We start from the raw sequence: 25,782 nt of genomic DNA on the forward strand, positions 1-25,782 counted from the left end.
ATTTCTGCATACCCAGGATCCCATGGCTGCAACCCTCAACAGTACCCATTACACATCCTTCATGTGTGCGGGACTGGGATGTGGACGCACATCTATGGACTCGTCGATCTGGGGATTTCTGTTCATATGTCCTGCATTTCATGGACACTTGTCATCAACCTTAAACACGCTGGTGGTGCATATGTCTAACTGTGCCGTAGTCATGGCTATCGCGTCATCTGGTGGACGGTAACGGCTGGATGGAATTCTGTTAGGATAAATTTTTGGGTCCTACAATGGACACCAATGTGCATATGTAAAGTTAGATGTTGCTGGACTGTGTCCAACTGGCCAGTGGTTTTGACTGCTGCTGTATGTTCCCCAATCGCGGATGTCTGTTTGACTACCCATACTACGTGGTGCTACATAAACCAGGTTTTTTAGAACTGAGAACAAATGGTGTACATCCAAAGATGCAGGTTAGCAACTGCTTTAAATAAACCTCAGACGTCCCAATAGGAAATATCTGTCACTGTATTTTCAACATAACACCACCAGAACATGTTGATCCCCTATGTATTCATTGAAGCATGTTTTCTTTATAAGTGGGAACGCCATAGTTTACATATCCTAGTTGACGTTGTTGGTGTGCCATTAGTATGTGTTCCACAGGTCGCCCATTTGTTCCGCAGTATGGTAGCGAGTGATCCCCATTTTGTTGCTGGCAGATTGAGTGCTGTGTACGCCGGTGTTCGCATGGCGGTCCAACTTTGTATGGGGAATGTCTACTGTAGTCCCTATGTGTATTTCCTGTGTTATGCCTTACTGCGGCTGTGTAATTCCACCGGGTTTGCAGTTATGGGTGCCATCTTAGTCGTACGCTTGTCCATCCATGAGAATTGCCTACTGGACACTGGTATAGGGCTGTACACATTTCACACCTGCATTTAGCATTCCCCGGTGGATGCTTTGCATTATTAGTGGGGATTAAGGCAGGTGCTACACCCACATCCCTCCCACGGGGCGGGACGATGGATTATCTGCCAAACAACACCGAGCCCTGTTTCTACATACCCAGGATCCCATGGCTGCAACACTCGACAGTACCCATTACACATCCTTCATGTGTGCGGGACTGGGATGTGGACGCACTTCTATGGACTCAGAACTCTGGGGATTTCTGTGCATATGTCCTGCATTTCATGGACACTTGTCATCAACCGTAATAACGCTGGTGGTGCATATGTCTAGCTGTGCCGTAGTCACGGCTGTCGCTTCTTCTGGTTGAACGATAACAGCTATATGATGTTCCATAGGTATCAATTTTTGGGTCCTACAATGGACACCAATGTGCATATGTAAAGTGTAGAACTTGTTGGACTGTGTCCATCTGGCGGGTGGTTTTGACTGAACTTCCTAGTTGACGTTGTTGGTGTGCCATTAGTATGTGTTCCACAGGTCGCCCATTTGTTCCGCAGCATGGCAGCGAGTAATCCCCATTTTGGTGCTGGCAGATTGAGTGCTGCGTACGCCGGTATTCGCACGGCGGTCCAACTTTGTATGGGGAGTGTCCACTGTAGTTCCCACCTGTATTTCCTGTGTTATGCCTTCCTGTAGCTGTGTAATTCACCTGGATTTGCAGTTATGGGTGCCATCTTGGCCGTACGTTTGTCCGTCCATGGGAAATGCCTACTGGACACTGGTATAGGGCTGTACACATTTCACAGCTGCATTTAGCATTCTCCGGTGGATGTTTTGCATTATTAGTGGGGGGTAAGGCATGTGCTATACCCACATCCCTCCCACGGGGCGGGACAACGGCTTATCTGCCAAACAACACCGAGCCCCGTTTCTGCATACCCAGGATCCCATGGCTGCAACACTCGACAGTACCCATTACACATCCTTCATGTGCGGGACTGGGATGTGGACGGATAACGTCTATGGACTCGGCAGTCTGGGGTTTTCTGTTCATATGTCCTGCATTACATGGACACTTGTCATCAACATTAAACACGCTGGTGGTGCATATGTCTAGCTGTGCCGTGGTCACGACTGTCGCTTCTGCTGGTTGAACGATGACGGCTGGATGGTATTCCGTACGGGACGATTTTTGGGTCCTACAATGGACACCAATGTGCATATGTAAAGTGTAGAGCTTGTCGGACTGTGTCCATGTGGCCAGTGGTTTTGACTGCTGCTGTATGTTCCCCAATCGCGGATGTCTGCTTGACTACCCATAGTGTGTAGTGCTACGGAAACCAGGTTTTCCAAAACTGGAACCAAATGGTGTACATCCAATGATGCAGGTTAACAACTGCTTTAAATAATCCCCAGAGGTCCCAGTAGGGAAGTATCGCCACTTTATTGTCAGAATGACACCACCATAACAGGTAAATCACGAGCACTTTGGCCCGGTCTTACCGGCCATTTGCAAGTGTAATTAGCAGACACATATCACTAAATGAATAATAATACATATTTTAATACTAAAGTTAATCTATGTTATTTGGACAATGGCTTCTGCTATTGACATACGATGCTGTGGGTGGTGCCTGTTACCATACACATGGCTTTCTCAAAGGCCGAATTCACAATTCTAAACACTACTGTGGTCTCCTTTAAGGACCCTGAGCCAGTGGTCAACATTACTCAAGCCACTGCATCACTTACATATGCCTTCTACCGGCACCTACGGGACTGCATGGATCAGGCATTCCCTTACCCAACTGTGGGTCATTGTACCAATGCCAAGCATCCAGTGTGGTGTACTCCAGCCATACACAAGCTGTACAATGAGAGGAGGTGGCTACTACAAGGCAGAGCAGACTCCTTGTGAGGTATGACACCCTTGCTCATTATATGTGAAGAGCTACAGGCTCTCATGACATAGTCCGGGGCAGGTTCCACAGATATATCTCCAAGGAACCGACAGACAATCATACGGCCTTCATTTGCTATGCTGGACACCTGAGAGGTAACTCCCAGATATGCTCTGACTGGGTTCACAATGATGTGGAGTTTACTAAACATACACACATTGCCAACATACTGGCTGACAGGTTCGGTGAAGACATCTCCACCCCCTCCCCCCCACATGGAGAGATGTCTGTACCAGCGGATTGTGGCCCCCGAATGTTCTGTAATGCAGGGGTGGGACATGCTCTCTCCAAGGTAGTGAACACAGCATCCATGGGACCAGCTGGTGTCCCGACTGTGTACTCCGCGATCTCATTGAGGAATTAGACCCACAGTTAGGACAGCTGTTTATTCTTCGCCTCACCTCGGGTAACGTACCCAAGTTGTGGCGCACGGCGACTGTAGTCCCACTTCACAGGGCCAGTGCCTCCACTGACCCTGGTTATTACCATCCCATTAGCATGAGAAGACTTATCTGCAAAGACATGGGGAAGGATCATACTGCGGCCCATAGATGACAACATAGGGGACCTGCATACTTTGCATCCAACCCAGTTTGGCTTGGTCAGGGGCGGATCATGCGTTTAAATCCTGGTTGACGTTTTAGGGACAGTCACAGAGGCCATTGATGAGGGTCATGCAGTCCATACAGCCTACCTCGACCTGGCAAAGGCCTTCAACACAATACCCCCCTCGGGTATCATTGATAAACCCATCGGCTTGGATGTGAACACGTACATCGCAGGATGGGTTGCAAACTGGCTAGGTGACACAACCCACGCGGTCATAGTTGCTGGCAGCATGTCAGACTTACTGCCTGTCACAGGCGGTGTTCCACGGGGCTCTGCCCTGGGTCCACTCTTTGTCTACATCTACATTTCCACAGTACAAGCACACACAGGGGTGTTATGGCTGACATTGTTTGTAGATGACTGCGAACCGGGTGCCATAGTGGGACGGACATCTGACACAGATATCCTTCAAAGGGGCCTCCCAGATATGGATATCTGCTGTCAGGGACATGGCCTACAGCTAAATGCCAGGTAATGCATAGTCATACCCATCGGGAAGTAAGAGGTCACCCCTGTCCGCCATATGGGTGGCAGTCCACTGAGCACGGGGGAATTACCAGGGATCTGGGGACCCAGGTTGTCAGTCACCATTCGTTTGACACACACGTTGCTATCGTCGTTTGGTAGAACTTCTACTTTGCCCACCTGATCGTGCAGGGATTCACATCTAGATCATGGTAGGTCATCGTCTCCTTGTACTCATTACTCGTTACACCTATGATTGAGTACATTGCCCCATTCGGAAGGTATCTGACCCGACACCTACAGCAGCTGGGAAGGCCCCATAGGTTCATCGTCAGACAGATGCAGAGTGTCAGGGATTTGTGTTATGCTGCCCCACTGTAAGGACTCCTGCTCCATTCAGTCACATACCTCTTGTTCAGTGGTGACCTGTGCCTGACATACGAGGCCATGTCGACCCATATTTGATGACTATGCTTCACCTACTGGATCTACATCCCTCAGAACCACAAGGGCAGGTGACGTGAACCTTGACACGGTCATTAATAGAATGTGTTGGAGTGACACATACATCACCCAGACACTCACTATGCTGTGGAACTACATCACAGTACATGTGAGGCAGAGAACCTTGTTAGCCTTGTTCGAGGGGGATCTTGTCCGTTGGATGGGGGATTGCAGATATACCCCTGTAATTACATCATTGTCACTGCTTGACAGAGGTACAGCAATATAATAGGCATTTTATCTCCAGACCGGAGGGTTGGCAAAGGAAACCTAACTATGGCCTAGGGTTATGGCTGCCCTTGGGTAGATAGCCTACTCTGTACCTATGGACCTATGAACCTATGTTCATAGTTTGTCCCATTCACACTTGTCTATCCCCTATCCTCATTCTTATGTGTATATTTCTGTGGCACGTGATTGAACTATGTATTACCTGCAGGTATGCTGTCTACAGTGCACATACGTCACGGTTGATTACAGTGTATCTGTGTACCTACCTCTGTGATACTGAGGACTACCACACATCCTTCACAGCATTACATGCATATGTCCATTCTATTATTCTTTGGCCTAAGGGGGGGGTGTTAAGGCAACGGTTACACGTGTCCCTGTTTGTGCACGCGTCATGGTGGTCTTTGACCAGCCTCCGTTGCTGTCGTGGGATGGACGGTAGTGTTGGTGTGTGTTTGGCATGTGTTTTCACTGCCAGTACATCTGTGGGAGGTGGGGTTGGCACATGTTCCTCTTTGCAGGGGGCCCCATCCTGGACATTTGTGTCATGCATCAACACTTGGCACGTGCCATATGTCCTGTGCTATTCCCACAGTTGTGTATGCCTTCATGCATTACTACTGCGTGCTACTGGCTGTTTGTATGTGGTACACATGGCTATTATGGTGTATAGCTTGGCCTATTCCCATGCTATGACATACCCATCCATCCAGGCATATACATGTTATTCCGTCCTTTGCGTTGGCCATGGGTGTTTGGCCGTCCGGCAACGCTACTCTCAACATGTGATGTCCCACCTTCCCCTTCTGTGCCTGTGGCACCCTGTTAGGGCGTCCTGTTTTGTAGGCAGATGTTCCGCCATATATGTTGTGTTTGACATGTCTGCATAGCTAATCATTGGTACGGTGGCTGAACATACCGCCTTGTCCAGATGTGTACAGTTATGGGCACCATGGCGTGTGCATGCCTATGGGGTTTTGACAGGTCCATACCACATGCGGGATGTACACATTCTGCCGACACATTCACATGCAGCCATTTGGATATCTGTACCTGAGGTGGGATGTTAACATGTGGGGTACATATTTGCCCGCGTGGCACTGCCTAGGACAATACTTCCTACTACATTTCAGGTATGCCCATTGTGTGTAGGTGTGTAGCTGTGCAAGGCTGCTAGCTGGGTTGGGTGCACGGTCGTACATGGGTGCGGGTTACATGCTATGACGGGGCTGTTGTGTATTACATTTGCATGCATGAGTTCTGCTTCTGGATATTACGCTTAGACATACGCCGTCCTATGTGTATGCGACGAGCACATTGCTGGGTGTGGTACATGTTGCTATGCACATGTTTGCCTGTGTTTAGGGTATCTTGTTTCCTTCTTGTTGTTATATCGACACGGCTACCCGGCTGTGTACTCTCACTACTGCTGGTGACCATGCCCATGTCGCTACTTCTATGTCGGTGCGGCACGCTGACATGCTGTGGTACACCTTCACTGGGTATGCCCACTGACAGTGCATTGCGGGACGGACACGGTATTACGCCTATCCTTTGTTCCTTGGACGGGTACACTTAGGACTTCGTGGGTTAATGTTTGGTTCTCCGTTTTGTGTGAACGGGTACTATGTTGCATAGTCTGCGTACGTTTCATTATCCACGGGCCCTGGCTGGTGCGGTTACTATTACTGGCGGACTGTGGAAGTCAGCACTTTAGGTTGCTCATCGCCTGCCGGCTTGGCCACACCTCCGGACGCATCCTACTTGGGCTCGCTCACGTGCCCTCCGCACGTGTCTGTGGTTGCGGCGCACACTCATTACTATGCATATGGCGCTGCTATGCCGACTATTCACTGCACCGCCGCAAGCCTTACACCGGCCTTGCGCCAAGCTTCATGAATCCCGGGGACAGAGTATAGTTAAGCTCAAAACATACATTCTTTGCTCTCTACTGTATGCATCTTCAATTCTAACCAACCTCAAAAAAAACTGACTTAAATAAACTTGAAACCTGTTACAATAAAATTGGAAGATTTGCCCCTAACCTCCCTTATAGAGCTCATCATTGTACTGCAGTGCATCACCTAAAATGGCTTAAACTCCCTAACCTACTTTTCTTTAATCAACTCAACTTCACCCATTCCATATTCTACCATCCTAACAGCTATCCTTCTCTTAATAACCTGATTCAGACCTACTCCTGCCTAGATCCTTAAGATCTTCTAATAAAAACCTACTAAAAGTTATCAAATCCAATAACAGTTTTGGTGATTCTTTTTTCTCTAACCATATATCCACTTTATGGGATTCTCTACCTCAAGGAATCCTAAACACTGCCAACCACTCCAAATTCAAATATCTTCTGAAAGAACATTTTACTAATAACTGCCTGTGCTCTTATTCCAAACCTGGCTGATATATTTTCTTTTCCTTTCCTAAATACCAGCACATTATCTTTATCTGTGTATTAACTAATCTATCCTTCAATTTATAACTTTTTTCCTTACTCTGCTTAATGCCTTTTGTATTCCTTCTTTATATTTAACTACATCTTAGGTGATTCTTACTTAATTGCACTTATACTTGTCTATCCTAACAGTCTTTCAATATTAATTTATTTTCTACAAATTCTGTGTTGTATTGTAAATATTCAGCTCATTTGCAAAGATATCTTTGATTATTTAAACTTTATCTTTGCTTATAATTTGTGTAATATTTGTAGTTTTTATGTGAATGACTTTGTATAATTTTGTGTATTATGTGATTTTATGTAAATTTTAATTTATGGATATTTATACTTTGGAGATTTTCTCCCCAGGCCTTTACTGATAATGGGCCTCTGTCTCAACTGGACATACCCGGTAAACAATAGTAACTAACTAAATAACTAACTAACTAAAGAAATAAATAAAAATTGCTCAGCAAATGGTTACCTATAAAACAAATTGTACTTGTTACGCATGCAGTTTTTTGGTAAATGGACCAACAAAACAAACAACAACAAAAGCATTGTTTCATATACTGCAAATATTTCTAACTTTACTGTAAAATCAAGTAATAGTAGATGAGTGCAAGAGGAAAACACAGCTAGTTATGATCGAGTTACAAAAGGGCAAGTGTTTAATTTAATTTGCCCTTTTAGATTGTTTCATAAACAAGGAAAGGACGAAAGAATTAATGTTGCACATTTTCATGTGCCCTTTTATACAAATTCAATATTTCTAGAACTGTTTTACTTGCAGTAGTTGAATTTACAGTACTGGTCACTTCTTAATTATCTAAAACATTGAAAAAGTATAAAATCACACCGCTTAGAAAGCATATTGGATGCATGGGGTATACAAGGAGAACTATGATATAATACAATTATTACTTATTTGTATTTAATAGATTTTTGCAGTATTATCTGGAGGATTCATATAGAAAGGACTAAGATTACAAAGTATCAAAATTAATATGAAAAAGAGAGATACAGTAAATTCGCTTGATGGGAAAATGAAACATTTGTTGTAACAGTAATATCTGATTCTATTGCATAGCAGAACACTTATGAAATTGAATCTGGTGATGGTGCATTATAAAAATCAAATTCTGTTCTTAAAAAAATGTGTTCTGCTTGATAACTGGTAAGAGGCAAAGGCTGATAATGTGTTCAAAGGGCTTTTATAAGAATTAGTATGTTTGCAGTTATTGTGACACTTGTGACATTGGAACTAGAACTTTTAAACATAATATTTGCTAATGTTCTATGACCTCAGGGCCATAAACTGTTGTTTGATCCATTTGTTAGATGTAGCTTCAGCAAACAGGTTGGTTTACTGATTAACCTGCCTGTTGTGTCTGAGCTGGGCCTGCATTGCTAAGCTAGCCTGTACACTATTTCAAAAACTGTCCAAATATACTAGCAGCTATACAGAAGCCTGATGCATTAAATAAAACTTATTTAGAGCTAAGCTGATGTCAATTGCAATTTGCTGTCCCTAAGAGAAGCAGCTGTACAGAGGTGTATTACTAGGGAAAACAGATTGTATATAAAATTCCTGTTACCATCTGAAACAAGCCACATGTGAGCTCTTCTGCTGACTGAACACAGGTCATGGCATGTGGCTCAATCACAGATGGATGTCCTTCATGGATGCATCTGCAGTCATAACAAGTGGGTTTACTGCAGATGCTATCCAGTTCGGACATCTACATTTATGGTAGGTACAAAACTGTACTTTACTCTTAGTGAGGCATTTGCAGATAAGTGATAAACTATATTACAAGTGGTCAGATCTGTTTAAGTGAATAGGTTATAAAATGTCACTTCACCTCTATGTTCTCCTTTCCCTCTGCAAACTCCACTTGGTCTGCTTGCATGAAAAGGTATGCAGATGACTAAAAGACACTAATTGTTCATATGTATACTGAATCAATATCTTTGCATCTTAAAAACTGATTAACATCCTTGTCCCTTAGTATTAATAAATGGAAAGAAATGAGATGGCGTCAGTGAAGGAAGCTGTAGCACATGCAAATCACCATACTCTTGTAGAAACTCACATGTTAAAGATATGGAGCCAGCACCATGGTATAGAGGAGCAAAGCTCTAGCCATGGCTCAGGAGGCTTGGGCTTGATTAGAGTCAAAGGCATCTGAGCTGCTGAGGAGTGGTTGATATAGAGGAGTAGTCTTCAGATGAAATAGTTATATGCAGGAGAAGGTTACAGAAAATGAAGGTAGCTCATTAAATGAAAAAAAAAATCCCAGGCAAAAGCAATCACCAGCATTATGCTCCAGAACACTCTTAAGCTCCTTGTTGGCCCCAGCCCTAAGTCAGAGGAAGTCCCAGGGTGGGGTGACCCCCTTCAGGACACCCTTAAGATTTAAGTCAGCCTCAGCCCTAAGTCATTTAAAGTCCAGGGATGGAAGGAGGAGTTGAAAGACCCAGTGATGGATAAAAGCACTCGGACAACCAGAAAGTTTAGGTAACAGAATAAAGTCTTATTCCAACTTGGCCTTCTTTTTAACACAGTCTGAATTTGATACCCTACAATTCTGACTAGCATTTTTGTAATAATAATTTGCGCTTTTCTTGGCTATAACAACAGCATTTAAGTCTATTCGTCATCAGACATAGAAACAGCAGAGTTTTTACAGAAGTTCACAAATTTAATTTCATTATGAAGCAGCTTGGATGATCAATCATGATTATAATGTCTTAACCTTTATAGTATTTTTATTGGCTTATATATGGAAAACTGTATCTAGCTTATAAAGTTCTTTTTTTTAATTTTGATTTAAGAATGCAGTAGAGACTTGAGGTAAAGTCATAGGCCATAATACATACCCATAATAATCTGACATTTATTGTTCCATAATGTTGGAGTGATAGAAGAGCAATGATTCTAACTAATATCATGTAAGTACTTTAGAACAAGTTTCCTGCCCATATTCAGGCAGCAATTTCAATGGGATTTTTAAAACTGAACAGGACAAGGGGGTTGGTAATAGGTGTTTCTGTGCAAACATTCTGGAGTCTGTGAACATGAATACTTTAGATCTGCTTTCCAGGCATCGTTATCTATTATTTTGACAATATAAGCTAGTAACAATGGATGATCCATGGTACAGCCTCCATCTATATCTTGGGAGATCCTGGGATACAATATCAATCTATAACTTCCCACATCAGTGGTACACATCGGAGGCTCCTCTCTTCAGATCGTCTGCCTTTTCACCATTTATCAGATCTATAGTCAACTAGTAGTACTTAATGTCCTGTGAAATGCTATTGCGTAGCTCCTGACAAAGGACCTGTTTACTGCAAAAGCTAAGGTAGGTTGGTTAATTAGACCAATAAAATTATCACATCACCTCATTGCTACCATTTTTTCTGACTGATCTGTCATTCTTGGACATAAACTGTAGCGCATGCAGCACCATCTGAAATCTGGAAAAAAAATAAAGCTGTTAAGCCTGACCCTAGCATGATTTCTGATCTTACCAGAGCTTATGTGTGCTTCACTCTAGCTATACTCTACCTACACCATCAGCGGTTTATGTACACTTCACCTACATTATGCTATGTTTATGTGCACTCAGCTTACATCATTCTAAGTTTATGTACACTGGTCGCATCATCTGTTTATATACATCATGCCTGCATCATAGCTTCATCAACATCAGATCTTATACATTTAGCATTTACCAGCATCATTAGTGGGGACTGTTTATGTGCAGTATTGCATTACCATCAGTTTACAGATACTTTACCCACATCAGCATCAGTTAGTGTAAACAGAATTAACATCGATATGCATTTATATATATGCTATCTGCACCATCATCATCAGTTTTCACACACTCTCTGCACATCAGCATTAGATTATGTACAATCCACTCACATCCTCATCAGCGTATGTGCAGTCTAACTCCATCCTCAGTTTATGTGCACTCTACCAACACCATCATTAGTTTATTTGTGGTCTAGTATCATCCTCAGTTTATGTGCACTTTACCAACATCATCAGTTTATGTACACTTCATTCAGAACCTCATCAGATTATGTGCACTCTACAGACATCCTCATCAGTGTGGAGTCTAGCCCCATCATCATAAGTTTTTGTGCACACTAATGACATCCTCATCAGTTTATTTGCACTCTACCAACATCATCATCACCATCATCATCATCATCATCATCATCAGTTTATGTGCACTCTACCAATATCATCCTCATCAGTTTATGTGCACTCTAACAAAATCCTTGCCGGTTTATGTGCAGTCTAACGACATCCTCAGTTTATGTACACTTCATTCACAACTTCATCAGATTATGTGCACTCTACCGACATCCTCATCAGTGTGGATTCTAGCCCCATCACCATCAACTTATGTGCACACTGCTGACATCCTCATCAGTTTATGTGCACTCTGCCAACATCACCATCAGTTTATGTGCACTACTGACATCCTCATCAGTTTACATGCACTCTGCCAACACCACCTTCAGTTTATGTGCACTACTAACATCCTCATCAGTTTACGTGCACTCTGCCAATATCACCATCAGTTTATGTGCACTACTGACATCTTCATCAGTTTACATGCACTTTACTGACATCATCATCAGTTTATATGCACTCTACCAACAACACCATCAATTTATGTGCACTACTGACATCCTCTTTGGTTTGTGTACACTGTATAGACATCACCACCAGTTTTTGTGCACTACTGAATCCACATCGGTTTATGTACACTCTGCCGACATCACCATCAGCTTATGTGCACTAATGACATCCTCATCAGTTTATGTGCACTCTACCAACAACACCATCAGTTTATGTGCACTAATGACATCCTCATCTGTTTATGTGCACTCTAGCGACATCACCATCAGTTTATGCGCACTCTACAGATATCATCCTCATAAGTTTATGTGCACTCTATCAACAGCATCATCAGTTTATGTGCACTGTGCTGACATCCACATCAGTTTATGTGCACTCTACCAACATCATCATTAGTTTATATGCACTACTGACATCCTCATCAGTTTACTTGCACTCTACTGACATTCTCATCAGTTTATTTGCACTGTACTGATATCATCCTCATACATTTATGCATACTCTATCAAAATCATCACTTTTTATGCACTCTACTTATATCATTCATGGTTCTTGTATGTGCTACATACATCATCACCAGTTTACATGCACTGTACCTAACTTAGCTTCACAAATTGTACTAGTTAAAGCAACAATTTTATAAAATGCAGAAACTGCTTACTTTTATTATTACCTCTTCCTGATCTATTCATAAAAAAGTTTTATCCTCATGGGTTTTAAGGAATAGAAATTTCTTCCTAAACTACATCTGAAAAGTAAAAGGGACTCAATAAACGATGGCAGATAATAATACACATCTGATGCCTATAACAAAAATACACAACCAGTGCATTAGTAATGACCTCACTTTTACCGTAAATAAATGTAGCATCATGAGACTTGGCAAGCAGGAGTTAAATTAGTATTATTTTAGTATGTAATTTGCTGTTTGTAGTTTCTCTTGGGCTAAATCATTTGGAGTAGGATTCCACTGCAGTTAAAACTGTGTGGATCTACCTGTGTCAATAAGACTCATTTCATTCCAAACTGCATGTCTACGTTCCCAGAGAGAGATCACAACATGACTTTGTACCTCATTGATATAGCTCACAATTTAATGCAAGGCAACCTTCTATAGCCTTTAAATATACCAGAACAATTAAAACATCTGCAGATAGGCACTACAGGAAAATGGAATCTTCTTAAAAGAAGTGCACTTTCATCCTAAAGGGAGTTACCTAATCAGAAAACTGAAAAGCTGACTAGAAGACAAGTTTGTAATGCAAACTGACCAATCAGAAACAGCAAACAATAATTAAATTAAGACAAATAGTAGACATAAAAGGTGAAAAAGCAATGAATTCACAGCACATAAATATAATTCAATACAAAATAATATGATATTAAAAAACAATTATAAAAAAAAAAACACTTTATATAAATGGTATAATTTAGGCCAGGAAACTTATTGGCCTGCAACTTAAGCTGCCACAATGTTTCTTTTTTAAGTAGCTGCTTCTTGAAACAATCCACTGTAAGATCCACAGGTAAGTGCTCTAAGACAGCAAAATACAACTTCTTAAAGGAACCACATGCTCTAACTGTAAGGCACTGTTGGTATCTTTGCTCATAATAGCATACAAGTGTTCCTTGACTCTAAAATAACTTTCTGGTAGTCAAGCTTTTGTAAAATGCATTACAATGTGAATAGACAGCAATGTAAATCAAACCAGTGGTGTTACAATCATAGTGCGCTTTAATTTTAATGCTTCTGCCTATGTGAGACAAAACAATGACAGAGCCTTCAAGTTTAAAATTACAAGGCCTGTACCCTATAGTATTTGATGTACCACTGCATCAAAGGGTTTTCTAAACTTCAGCTGGACTGCATCCCCTGGCTCTACCTCATTCAACTTTCCTATTACCTAGCCCTTTAGAACTGCCAGAAATTGGACTGGCAACTGGCCTTGGAGTAAAAAATTGTGGTTTGAGCTCTGATGCCCGTTGTTTTTCAGCATGGTCTCTAGACTTTCTATCAGGAGCCTATGAAACAGCTCCCTGACATTACACTCAGGATAAAACTAGGCTTAACAAGTGGAATGGTCCTCCTACCTCCCCTAAATAAGAGGTCATCTGAAGGTATTTTCAAACTGGGTGGTACTTTTCACACTAGTTAGATATGTATTAAAGATTTCTGTGATTGATTCTGCAGAGTTCTTCATAATCCCTTCAGTACCAATGAGTAGCCCATCTTTTCAGTTGGTACAGAGGACTATGGCTGTGAATTGTAGTTCCTGTTGGACTTTTGACTCCCTTTACCATGAGTTGCCTACTGTGTGACCTTGAGCAAGTAACTTAACCAGACATTGCTCTAGTGTCATCTCTGAAAAGGGATTATGTGTCTAATGGAACTACCCAGTTAACAAATTGGTATTATCATTTTTCCTGTGTTTTGTACTGCAAGCTGACCAGACCTTTTCTTGCATACCGCTCCCTTTTTTCTTACCTGTCCATCCCTCACCTCTTCTGCTTTATCTCTAGCTCTCACCTTTCATTTCTTCTGCCTTCATCCTGTCTCAGCATGGTATACTATCCTATTTTTTTCTTTTCTGAGCACTAGATGAAGAAGTATTTCAGTGTTTCAGCACACTGCTGTTATTTAATCACCCTTCTATCCTTGACCAACCAACATTTAATGGTGTACTTCATCTTCTTATCTGAAATGTACTTGAAATATTCTTTCCCCTTATTCATAGGCATCAAAGAATAAAGCCCTGAATATGACTCAGGTGACAGGAGATCAACTAGTAGGTCTTGGATGCTTGATGGAGCAGGGGGATGAGAATGGGCATACCCATATTAGGTGGAGAGGAGTGTCCCATTACTGTCTAATGTCACTGTCTCTTGGAGGAGAGGAAGAACTACTTGAGGCTTTGGACCAGGCACTTGGGCATCACACTGTCTCAGTTGCAGCTATCTTTGTGAGTGCATTTGGGTGTGCACCTGCATCATGGAAAGCACTGTGTTCCCTATGGAGATGCACATCATCCAACATCTGCCCATGGGAGAGGTTAGGCCTAAAAATAAATACGCTTTCATACCACCAAAAATCTGCCACTGAGGCTCCCTGCATGAAGGCCTCTCACATCAGCTCTCTTCTCATATGGGAATAACCAGGAATGAATGGTCATGGAGTGAGTACCAACAGGTGCGGCAAGTAAAAACAAATAGAATGTAAATCTTACCCTCCTTTATGCAGCCTCACTCCAAGGTTTGTTTATCTGCAGACTTAGCCTGGCAATCCTTGACTGTTGAGTCACTTCATTCATTACTTTTCTTTCTCCATCCTATTTCTTTTCAACTTTAAGTATTTTGTCCTTATTACTGAGTACTGCCTTGCCATGACAAGAATAGGACAAAGGTATGGCTACCCTGGCTGCAGCTCTTTGAGCTATAAGCAATGCCGTAGAAGAGATACATGTCCATCCTTATAGTCAGTATCAACGAACATTTAAGCAGCCATGACTGAGATTATGTATGCTTAAATAGCAATCAATCAGTGTTTGTGTGTTAGGAATTATAGGATTGAGCCAGTATAGCTCCTTACTACAGTTTAGCAAAGGTCTTTGACATAGTTTAGGAAAGGGGATACTTAACAGCTCTTTGCTTAGCCTGAAGACTATTTTTTTACAGTCACTGAACTACATGCAAGAAGGAGCTATTGAAGTTTTTTGCTACAGTTCAACAAAACTGTCTGTGATTGATAAAGCAAACTACTATTTTTATCTATCTATCTGTCTATCTATCTGTATATATAGACAGATGGATAGTTAAAAAGTTTTGTCTCCCTCTCCCTCTCCTCCTTCTCTATATATACATATACACACATATATCTATAGTTATATCTATCTATATATCTAATCTACATCTATATAGCTATATATCTATATCTATCTATCTATCTATATATATATATATATATATATATATATATATATATATATATATATATCTATCTAGATAGATATGTAGTACTAAAGGTCAAAGACAGCTAATATCAACTGGAAAAAGGTCGCTGCCCAAACATTGAAAACTCTGACATCAACATACGCTAAGAAACAGTCTCAGTGCATGTAAAATTTAAACCTTAAAAAAATAATAAAAATATTGTTGCCCACCCATATCCCCCTGCTAATCATATATACTAAGTCAGAGATGACACAATCACATGGTAAGGGCATATTCCTCAGTCCCAGGAATTGTGCAATCATTGACGCCTGTCAACCAGCTGCTAAGCTGGTCATATGTAGTTAATCAAACATGCACTCGACGTTCTGCAGAGAACTTGTATATCATAACTTCCTACTTACACTGAAGATCTTTTTTTTTTTTTCTCATCAGTTAAGAGGAATTTTTTTTTTTGGTCCTTGTCTTGAAACTGGGGGTAAATGGGGTATTGGTCATGGTACAAACTGATCTTACTATACCTCTGCTGCATTGCCTTCTCTGCATTCAATGACTTTGGTCATCTCATGACCTTCTTCTTTCTTATGGAAAAAACAATGCACATGTTTTGGGATATTTAACAACCACCTGTTTGCCTCTACCACTTTTACTCATTGCTTTAATTCTTTCTGCACCTCTAGTCCCTGCTGCTTGTAGTCCAGCTTTCAGCAGGCCCACTCCTGTCTTTGCTGATGATGTGTCCACTGCTCTGCTTACCATGGACACACTGTAACATCACCACTGCTGGCTAGTACAGATCAAAATATAGTGAGAGGGCTTTTAATCTATCAGGTAGTTTAGGGTGTGTAGTAAAATAATTTTCTTTAGTAGGAATCTTTGGGGCCTTTCTAATTATGTAAAATGTTTGGAGAGGTAATTTCTAAGAGGGGCACTGTGTTTGAAGGAAGTATGACTACTTTATTCCTACAGGATGTGCCTTTGGAAATTAACTGTGTCAGTCAGAATGATTTTCTGACTATGACAAATATGGTGTCATAGTATCGTTCACTGTTAGTAGTACCCAGGTCTGTGGTGTCAGTGATAGTTTTAAGTGGGTGTCCTTAATGGGTTCCTATTACGTGATCAAAGTTTTGAAACTTTGAACACAACAATATCGAACTTGTCTGTTCGAAGTTTCATAGGTTCATAGGTTGGTACAAGGCTATTGGCCCTAGACCCTATACAAGCATAGCCATAACGATTCCCTGGCTATTTCTTCCCACACTATTTACTTCCCTAGACCCCTGTCTAGCAGGGCAACTGACATGATCCCCGGGGTAAATTTTCTTTCTCCCATCCAATCATCAAGGTTCCTTTTGAAGAGGGCCAAAGAGGCTCTGTTTGACATGTATGGGCAGTCTACTCCAGAGTCTGGGGAGTCTCTGGGTCAGGAACCTATCCTTCCAGCATGTTTTGTTTATTGTAATGACAAGATTTAGATCCCTGGAGTGTGTGGTTCTGAGGGATTGGGATTTCTTGAAGTGTAGCCTGTCCAACAGCTCTGGGTTTGACATGGTCTTGTATGTTAAGCAGAGATCGCTTCAGAGTAGACGATATGCGACAGAGTATAGCTGGAGTTTTTTAAGGTGGTCAGCATAGAGCATCTGCTTTAGGCCTGTGATTCTTTTAGTGAGGTACTTCTGTGGCCTTTCCAGTTATTGCAGATGTCTTGAGAGGTACATACCAAATGGGGCGTTGTATTCTATAATGGGTCTAATGAGGAATGAGTACAGTGGGACAATGACCTCCTTTTTTCTGGATGAAAAGCCCTTAGTGATGAGGTGTGCCACATAGAAGGATTTCCTGACTGTTGTGGTGATGTGGTTATTGAAGGTGAGACCACTGTCCACCTGTGTCCCTAAGTCTCTTATCACACTTTCTGTGTTTAGTGTACTGCCACCTATGTGATAATTCATGGGTACATGTTTTTTCCCAAAGGGGATAACTATACATTTCTTAGCATTGCGCTTGAGCCCATGGCTCTGGCACCAAGCATCTGTTTCTGTAAGGCCCTTTTGTAGAGTATCCACATCATTTGGGGATTCAATAATGGCTCCCAGTTTGCAGTCATCTGTGAAATATGTTAGCCAGAGTCCCTTAGTGTTGGCCTGTACTTCAGAGAAGTAGATGCCAAACAAGACAGGTCCCAGGACTGAACCCTGAGATACTCCACTTGTCACTTGTCTGGAGCTGGATTTGGAGTCAGCTACTTTTACAGTGTGGGTTCTGTCAGTAAGCCAGTTGGCAACCCATTGAGTGACATAGGGAATAATGCCCAGCTTAGTAAGTTTATCTATGATTCCAGAGTGGGGGATGGTGTCAAAGGCCTTGGCGAGGTCTAGATAGGCTGTGTGGACTGCCTTAGCCTGGTCCATGGCTCTGGAGACTGATTCGAAGAAGTCAATAAGGTTCAGGAGACAAGATCGTCCCTTCATTAACCCAAACTGGGTAGGGTCCAGTGTTTTAAGGTTGCCAATGTCTTTGTTTATAAGTTCCATGATAATATGTTCCATTGCCTTGCAGATCAGGCTCGTCAGACTGATGGGGTGGTAGTTCCCAGGATCCAAGTTGGATCCCCTCTTGTGGAGTGGGATAACTGTAGCTGTGTGCCACTCAGTGGGCACGAAGCCTGAGGTGAGGGTATTATTAAACATGACACTTTGGTGAGGTGCCAGTTCATTTTGTAGTTCATGTAGTACACAGCCCAGGATGTCATCTGGTCCCATGGATGCTGTATTCTTAGCTTTGGAGACTGCGTTTTTTTACTTGTGTGGCCGTTTTTACTGGAATTTGGGAATTTTCCAGTATTGAGATGGGCCATTTAGGTGGTGAGAGGGGAAGTGAAGTTGGCACTGAATCGATCTGCCAGGATATTGGCAATATCCTTGGGATCAGTATATTTAATGCCATTCCATTGTAGCTCAGAGCAGATCTGAGCATTGCCATTTAGATTCTTGACATAGTTATAGAATGTCTTGTGGTTGTCTTTGGAATCTTTGGTGATTTTATTTTTGTAACTAGCTTTGGAGGATTTTATGAGGGATCTCAGCTTCTTACTGAGGCTGGTAAGGGAGTTTTTTGCATCCTGGGATTTTCCTCTTTTCTGCAACAATTTTTTCCTTTTGTTGTAAAGTTTGTTTATGGCAGGGGACCACCAGATTGGCTTCCATTTTTTGGAGGAGAGCATCTTGGTTCTATTTGGGATGGCACGATTCATGCATGAGTGGATGTGCTCATACAGTGCCTTAGTGTAGGACTCGGCAGTTGAACTTTCAGTTCCCATCTGCATGGGTGTCATGAAGTCTGTCACTTCTGACTTGAGTAGCATGAAGTTGGCCTTGGAGAAGTTTTTTATGGAGGTTTCCTTACTGGGGGGTGGGGGTGGGGTGGGATGTGAATGTTAAGGGTGATTAGCTCATGGTCTGACATGATCAACGAGGAGGTGACCATAGGTGTGGAGCATCGATTTCCCATGTTTGTAATGACCAGGTCTAGGATATTGGAGCCCCTGGTGGGACTATGGATTAGTTGATTCAAAACATCAAACAAGGAAAAAAAAAAAAAAAAAAAAAAAAAAAAAAGATGCAACAGTAAACTAACTGTTGCAAGCAGGGGGGCAAGCCCAACTCCGAGACCACACTACAGTGCGGAAAGGGAATATTTCCCTTTATTGCACTGTAGTGCAGTCTCAGAGTTGGTATATTTAAAGAGTGGGATGTGTGGGGAGGTCACAGCCCCCCACGTGGGGGCTGCAGGGGGGCCTGCCCCCCTGCTTGCAACAGTTAGTTTGCTGTTGCATCTTTTTTTTTTTCTTTGTTTGAACTTCAACAAGTTCGACTATATGGTTTCGACCATATAGGGTTCGAACTTGTTGAAGTTTGATCACGTAAATGGAACCAGTCCTTACTACCAGACTATATTTTGTGGCATTAAACTTGAGACTGTGATCAGTATCAGTCTGATCAAACTCTTGTTTTTCTAATAAAATATGTGTTATCCTTAAAGGAGTGTATTGTAGAGCTCAAGTTTGCAATCATCAACAAATTTAGTGCATCTGTTCCATGACTACACTGACATCAAAAGACACACATCAGCAATATGATGGCACAGTAAAGAATCATTAATAACATGCTTTTTTATAGAAGAGTTGCCTCCATACCTCTCAGCTGTCAAGATTTTCACAGCAGGTCCAGATTTTTACCTTATATTTTTGGAAAGTTACTCATAAAATCTGTAGTTTTCTGGCAACTCATTGAGGTTTGAAGTCACTAAATAATGACAGGCATTTGAATTTCAGACTGCATATCATTCAGAAAGTACATGTTGATGCAAAAACTGTTATTCTAGTAACCAACTAAGTTTATAAAAACAATATTTAACACCTGTTCCCAATTTTTGGGCCTTTGTTCACCCAGTAGTTCTGTCTGTGCTCAGATTTTTTGTGTTTAGAGACAGAGAAGTATCAATGCCTCCAACTTGTACTGTTTGAGTCCAGTCAGTAAGCTAGGTGGTTATTCAGTAGATAACTTAAGGGACTTGTACTGTTTGAGTCCAGTCAGTAAGCTAGGTGGTTATTCAGTAGATAACTTAAGGGACTTGTACTGTTTGAGTCCAGTCAGTAAGCAAGGTGGTTATTCAGTAGATAACTTAAGGGACTTGTACTGTTTGAGTCCAGTCAGTAAACTAGGTGGTTATTCAGTAGATAACTTAAGGGACTTGTACTGTTTGTGTCCAGTCAGTAAGCTAAGTGGTTATTCAGTAGATAACATAAGGGACTTGTACTGTTTGAGTCCAGTCAGTAAGCTATGTGGTTATTCAGTAGATAACTTAAGGGACTTGTACTGTTTGAGTCCAGTCAGTAAGCTATGTGGTTATTCAGTAGATAACTTAAGGGACTTGTACTGTTTGAGTCCAGTCAGTAAGCTAGGTGGTTATTCAGTAGATAACATAAGGGACTTTTACTGTTTGAGTTCAGTCAGTAAGCTAGGTGGTTATTCAGTAGATAACATAAGGGACTTGTACTGTTTGAGTCCAGTCAGTAAGCTAGGTGGTTATTCAGTAGATAACATAAGGGACTTGTACTGTTTGAGTCCAGTCAGTAAGCTAGGTGGTTATTCAGTAGATAACATAAGGGACTTTTACTGTTTGAGTTCAGTCAGTAAGCTAGGTGGTTATTCAGTAGATAACATAAGGGACACTGTTTGAGTTCAGTCAGTAAGCTAGGTGGTTACTCAGTAGATAACATAAGGGACTTGTACTGTTTGAGTCCAGTCAGTAAGCTAGGTGGTTATTCAGTAGATAACATAAGGGACTTTTACTGTTTGAGTTCAGTCAGTAAGCTAGGTGGTTATTCAGTAGATAACATAAGGGACACTGTTTGAGTTCAGTCAGTAAGCTAGGTGGTTACTCAGTAGATAACATAAGGGACTTGTACTGTTTGAGTCCAGTCAGTAAGCTAGGTGGTTATTCAGTAGATAATTTAAGGGACTTGCACTGTTTGAGTCCAGTCAGTAAGCTAGGTGGTTATTCAGTACATAACATAAGGTACTTGTACTGCTTGAGTCCAGTCAGTAAGCTAGGTGGTTATTCAGTAGATAACGTAAGGGTTGACACTGGCTTTGAGGAGCTTGTCAGTACTATTTGTATGTGAGGATTGTATTGAATTCTACTTGACACACAACATTAAATTCCCACTATCTTATTAACCCAGCCCCATTCAAAAGCATACTTTGCTTATGGCTTAGTTCCGTACAATAGTAAGGTGCAGACTATAGACATATGACACAAACAGTCATATTCATTCTTTTAAAGATTACTCTTCTAGACTTGGCACATACGGAGTTGTTTCTTCTCTTAAATACTGTAGTCCTGCTGTAAATTATTTTGTGTGTTTGTATTATGTTGTTCTTTTAGTTTCCTTCAAACTATACAAACTCCCTGTTCAAAAGCACCATTTCTTGCATTATTCTGGCATCTCCTTTTAGCACCTCTTCCAACAGCTAGCTGCACCATTTTGATAGCAATGCTCAGATCTCTGCAAAATATTTTATGTGTACCTCTCAACCTCTTAGCACAGTAAATCTGGACAAAGCCTAAAATAATGGGGAGACAAAAGCCCAAAAAGAGACTGATTTTAAATATTGCTCATACACATTCTATAATTACAGGTTTTGTGTTAGCATGCATGTTGTGAAGGATATAAAGTCTGAAACCCAAATCGGTGTTGTTATTCAGTAGTTTCAATCCTCAGTGATTTGACAGAAAACTACAAATTTTATGAGGAGTAGACCAAAATTATGAGGCAAAAATCTGGACAGTTGAGAGGTATGATTTTATATTTGGCTTTAACAAAGCTTTCTACAAATATTGTTAGAGATTGTTACCTATATGATCTCTGTCTTCCCATTTGCCTTAGCTGTTGCAGTTTGGTAAAGCACACCGTTTAATAGGAAGGATTAATTCTGTGGCCTCATGCTGCAGTGTTTGATGATGTGGTAGATCAGTTCTGAAGGTTCATTCCTGTTCTTTAGATGTTTACTTGGTGAAACCTGCATATTCTTCCTTTCTATTTATGGAGTCTTTGTAGGCATTTCAGGCTGTTGCTAGGAATAGCCTACACATGAAGAACAACCAGAGAAGAGTCTATCATCATCATCTTGGTATTTTCATAAAAAGCTTGTCAAAATACTGCTCATCTATAACCAATGTAACAGTTACATTTGCTTTCCCCTGGTAATGTTATAGTTATTCATCACAGTTCTCTAACAAATGCACTGGATTATCTCTATTACCTTTCACATGCCTATTGACAGGCTTTTTGATATCATACAAAAATATGCCTTAATAATATTTAAGTTTAGAAGAAGTACTAAGAAAGGATAGCAATGTTTAACAGCTTATTAAAAATAATATCTAACATATGAACCTTTATATATTGCCATTTTGTTCTGTTGTTCTTTGATTGCATATCTCTAACTGGTTGCAGTGTGTTGGGTTGTACATTTGTTATACTGAATGTTTAGTTAGGAGAGTTGATTTGTTAAACTGCCAGTTCATTGCCGGATGCTGTTGTTTCTTCTGTAGGATTGTTATACAGTGGGAGGTAGGATTTTGTCCTTTCCCCACTGTTATGTAATCTCGGAGTTAGTATATATAATAAGCACGAATGACGGTAGTGCAAGGCACATGCTTACAACCGGTCAATTTATTGAGTTTCGACAGTTTGTGGTTGAGGTAATGTATGCTGATGTAGTGCGACAGTGATGCAGTGAAATATAATTGTCTGTCCAGATCCATGATTTTTTTGTCATGCTATGACTTTTTGTATGATCTGCTATAGGCATCTTGAGTTTGTGAACCTACTGAACCCTCTATCTCATTGCCCCTTAGGGTTCTGACCACCTTTCGAGTTTCTAAGGCTGTCAGACTTTGTAAATACTGCTAAGGCACTGAATCCATTAGCATTATGGAGACACCTGCTCCTTTAATCTTGCTATACAATGCTTTTTCAGATTATGTTCATTCTGGTGGTTCTTCTGCATTTATGACTTCTGCTGATGAACCCCAGACTCCAAATGATGCTGGGGGGATCCTAAAACAATAAGGCGTCTGTACTAGAAGCATACTGCATAAGTGAATCAAATACTCTCAGAAATAAACATTTTCCCTAGCTTTGTACTGTGGAGGTCTTATCTTTTGTAAAAGAATCTTTGGCTCACTGACACTAACTTTGTTAGCAAAACTGAACCAAAAATTACAAGGATGATTATTTTTGGGTCCTGCTAATTTATTTGTTTACTCAAAAAAAAATACAAACCATGAAGTGAAACACATTTAAAAGAACCTTACGTAATAGAACATATAGGTCCATGTAGGTCCCTTCAGCCATTTCAGTAACTGAAATTTCATCATGATGTTCATAAGAGAAGAAACAAAATCTATGCCTTCTTTTGAATGTTTCCTTCAAAAGAGTATATAAGGAATACAATAAATGGAATGCGCTATCTGAAATGAAAATACATATATGGTATTAATGTAACCATTTGTTGCATTTGATTGTACTTGGTTCTAGTAGTTACCTAAACAAAAGCTTTGTGAAATCAAAGTCACTTTGCTTTAAATTGGTTTTAAAAGCATATAACCTGAAAGGCTAATCCTAAAAAAAAAATAAATAAATAAAGGACGAGCATACAGACTTCTGCTATCAGTTTGCATTCTTTTATTATATTCAGGCAGGTTGTATAACCCACCCTTAATTATATGTTGGGGAATAAACAAGGTGGATCGTTTCTACTTCTCTACATACTCCTTGGCTGGTGGTCAGTCTGTGTCAGTTTCTCAACAACATATTGTTATGCCCTTACTAACCTTTAGGAATGATATTTACTATTGAATTGCCTGGCAAGGCAGACTCTTAACACAGGTTATTCACATCTTACTACAAATAAGTATTCAGTGAGTCTCTGCCACGTTGCTTCTCTTCACTAATTAATCAATAAGCCTTTTTAACTGTGCTCTGCTAGTACCATCTTGTGTCCGAACTGAAAACAGACACTGCTTTTTGGTAATGTGTTAGAAGCTAATGAAGAATACTGATGCTGAATTCTGGGTCACTACTAAGGAATATGCACACTACTAAAAATAAACACATTTAGTAAATGGAGCTCAGAAAGAACCAAGATGTAGCTTAACTTTCATAAAATAAAATAAATAGAGGTATCACAAAGCTTAACCAGTTAAAATGGATGTGTTACAGCTGCCTATTCATACCTGTTACAAACAACAGTGGGAATGTGTTGAAAATGCTGTTTGTGTTTTCAATAAGTTGTTTCACATAAAAGGGGACAAGCCTACTCTTACCTGTATTTACTCTAGTTTTGTATTTTACATGGAAAGCCATAACTAAATGAACTAACAACACCAGAAGGTGTGCTATGTATGTAAGGTCCCATTTCCTTTGGTCACCTCCTCTCACACCAAATGTGGTTGGCTGTGGACAGCTTTATGTAAACAAGTTATTTGCATTGAGGGCACTACTTAAGTTTCATTTGCAACTAAATGATGTTAGTCTGCTACCTGCCATGAAAGAAAATGTAATCAAAAGCTGTACCTATGAAGCCTTCACCAGTGGTGTAGAAAGATAAAGCCCAAACTATGGCCCAGTTAACCTGAGTTTGATTAGTGGCTTGGGTGCTTGACGATGCAGTCAGGAAGGATGAGTGCCTATCCTGGTGGGGAGGTACAAAAGTTCTCACCCATCTTAACGTGGCTCTAAGGGTAGGGTCATACTGGAGAACATAAGTTTGTCATGCAGTGGGTGTCAGCTTGATAGGATGTATGTATAGCTGCCCAGTCTGGTGAAGGTAGCCCTTGCTGGTGCATACGGCAGATCACTGATGGATGGTCTGAGGGGGTGTAGGTGGCCAACATGGTGATGTGAGTGCCCACTCAAGTATTGCAAGTGGGGGATATATTCACAAAATGAAACATGCTGTCATTGCCAGGATGCTTGTGAGAACACAAAACACCCTTATGGATGCACAGGTGGCAACAGCTTAGAGACTTGATGGTCAGCAGGCATGGGGCAAAAAGGATACAATATTAAAAAAAAATGTACCTCCATTATCTCCATGGTATAAATTAATAAAGCCCTATATATGGCCTGTATGATCAGGGTGCTGGAGAAGGTGACAACTGGGGAAACAAGAATGATGAGGCATATATGTGTACATCTCTTTCAGGAGGCCAAGGGCTGTAGTGTTAGGGCAAACTAATGTTAAGATTCCTGGTGGAGGCCAGTCACAAGTAAAATGGACAATGCAATTCAGTAACATGTAAAAGACGAGTCAGAGTAGACTGACTTACATTTGCTGTTGTATATTACAGTTGATGACATCACTTGGCATGCTGTGGGAGACAGAGTTGAGTAGAAATGTAAAAAAAAAAAAAACAACAAAAGCCTGTATGTTCTGGATTGGGTAATACATTTGTTTTACATGAATTTTAACCAT

At 41.0% G+C, this 25,782-nt stretch overlaps 1 protein-coding gene across 1 annotated transcript in view; it reads left to right on the plus strand.

The window, feature by feature from the left end:
• The first annotated feature begins 202 nt into the window (after nt 1-202).
• LOC122808430 (trypsin-like) overlaps nt 203-25,782 on the plus strand; it is a 91,938-nt gene continuing 66,358 nt past the window's right edge. The window contains exon 1 of the mRNA XM_044079392.1: nt 203-228. Within this exon, the coding sequence (XP_043935327.1) occupies nt 203-228 (26 nt within the window). The remainder of the gene's footprint in view (nt 229-25,782) is intronic.

Source organism: Protopterus annectens, chromosome 8.part0 (assembly GCF_019279795.1).
Source record: "Protopterus annectens isolate FY-2018-M chromosome 8.part0, PAN1.0, whole genome shotgun sequence".
NCBI classification, from domain to species: Eukaryota; Metazoa; Chordata; order Ceratodontiformes; family Protopteridae; genus Protopterus; species Protopterus annectens.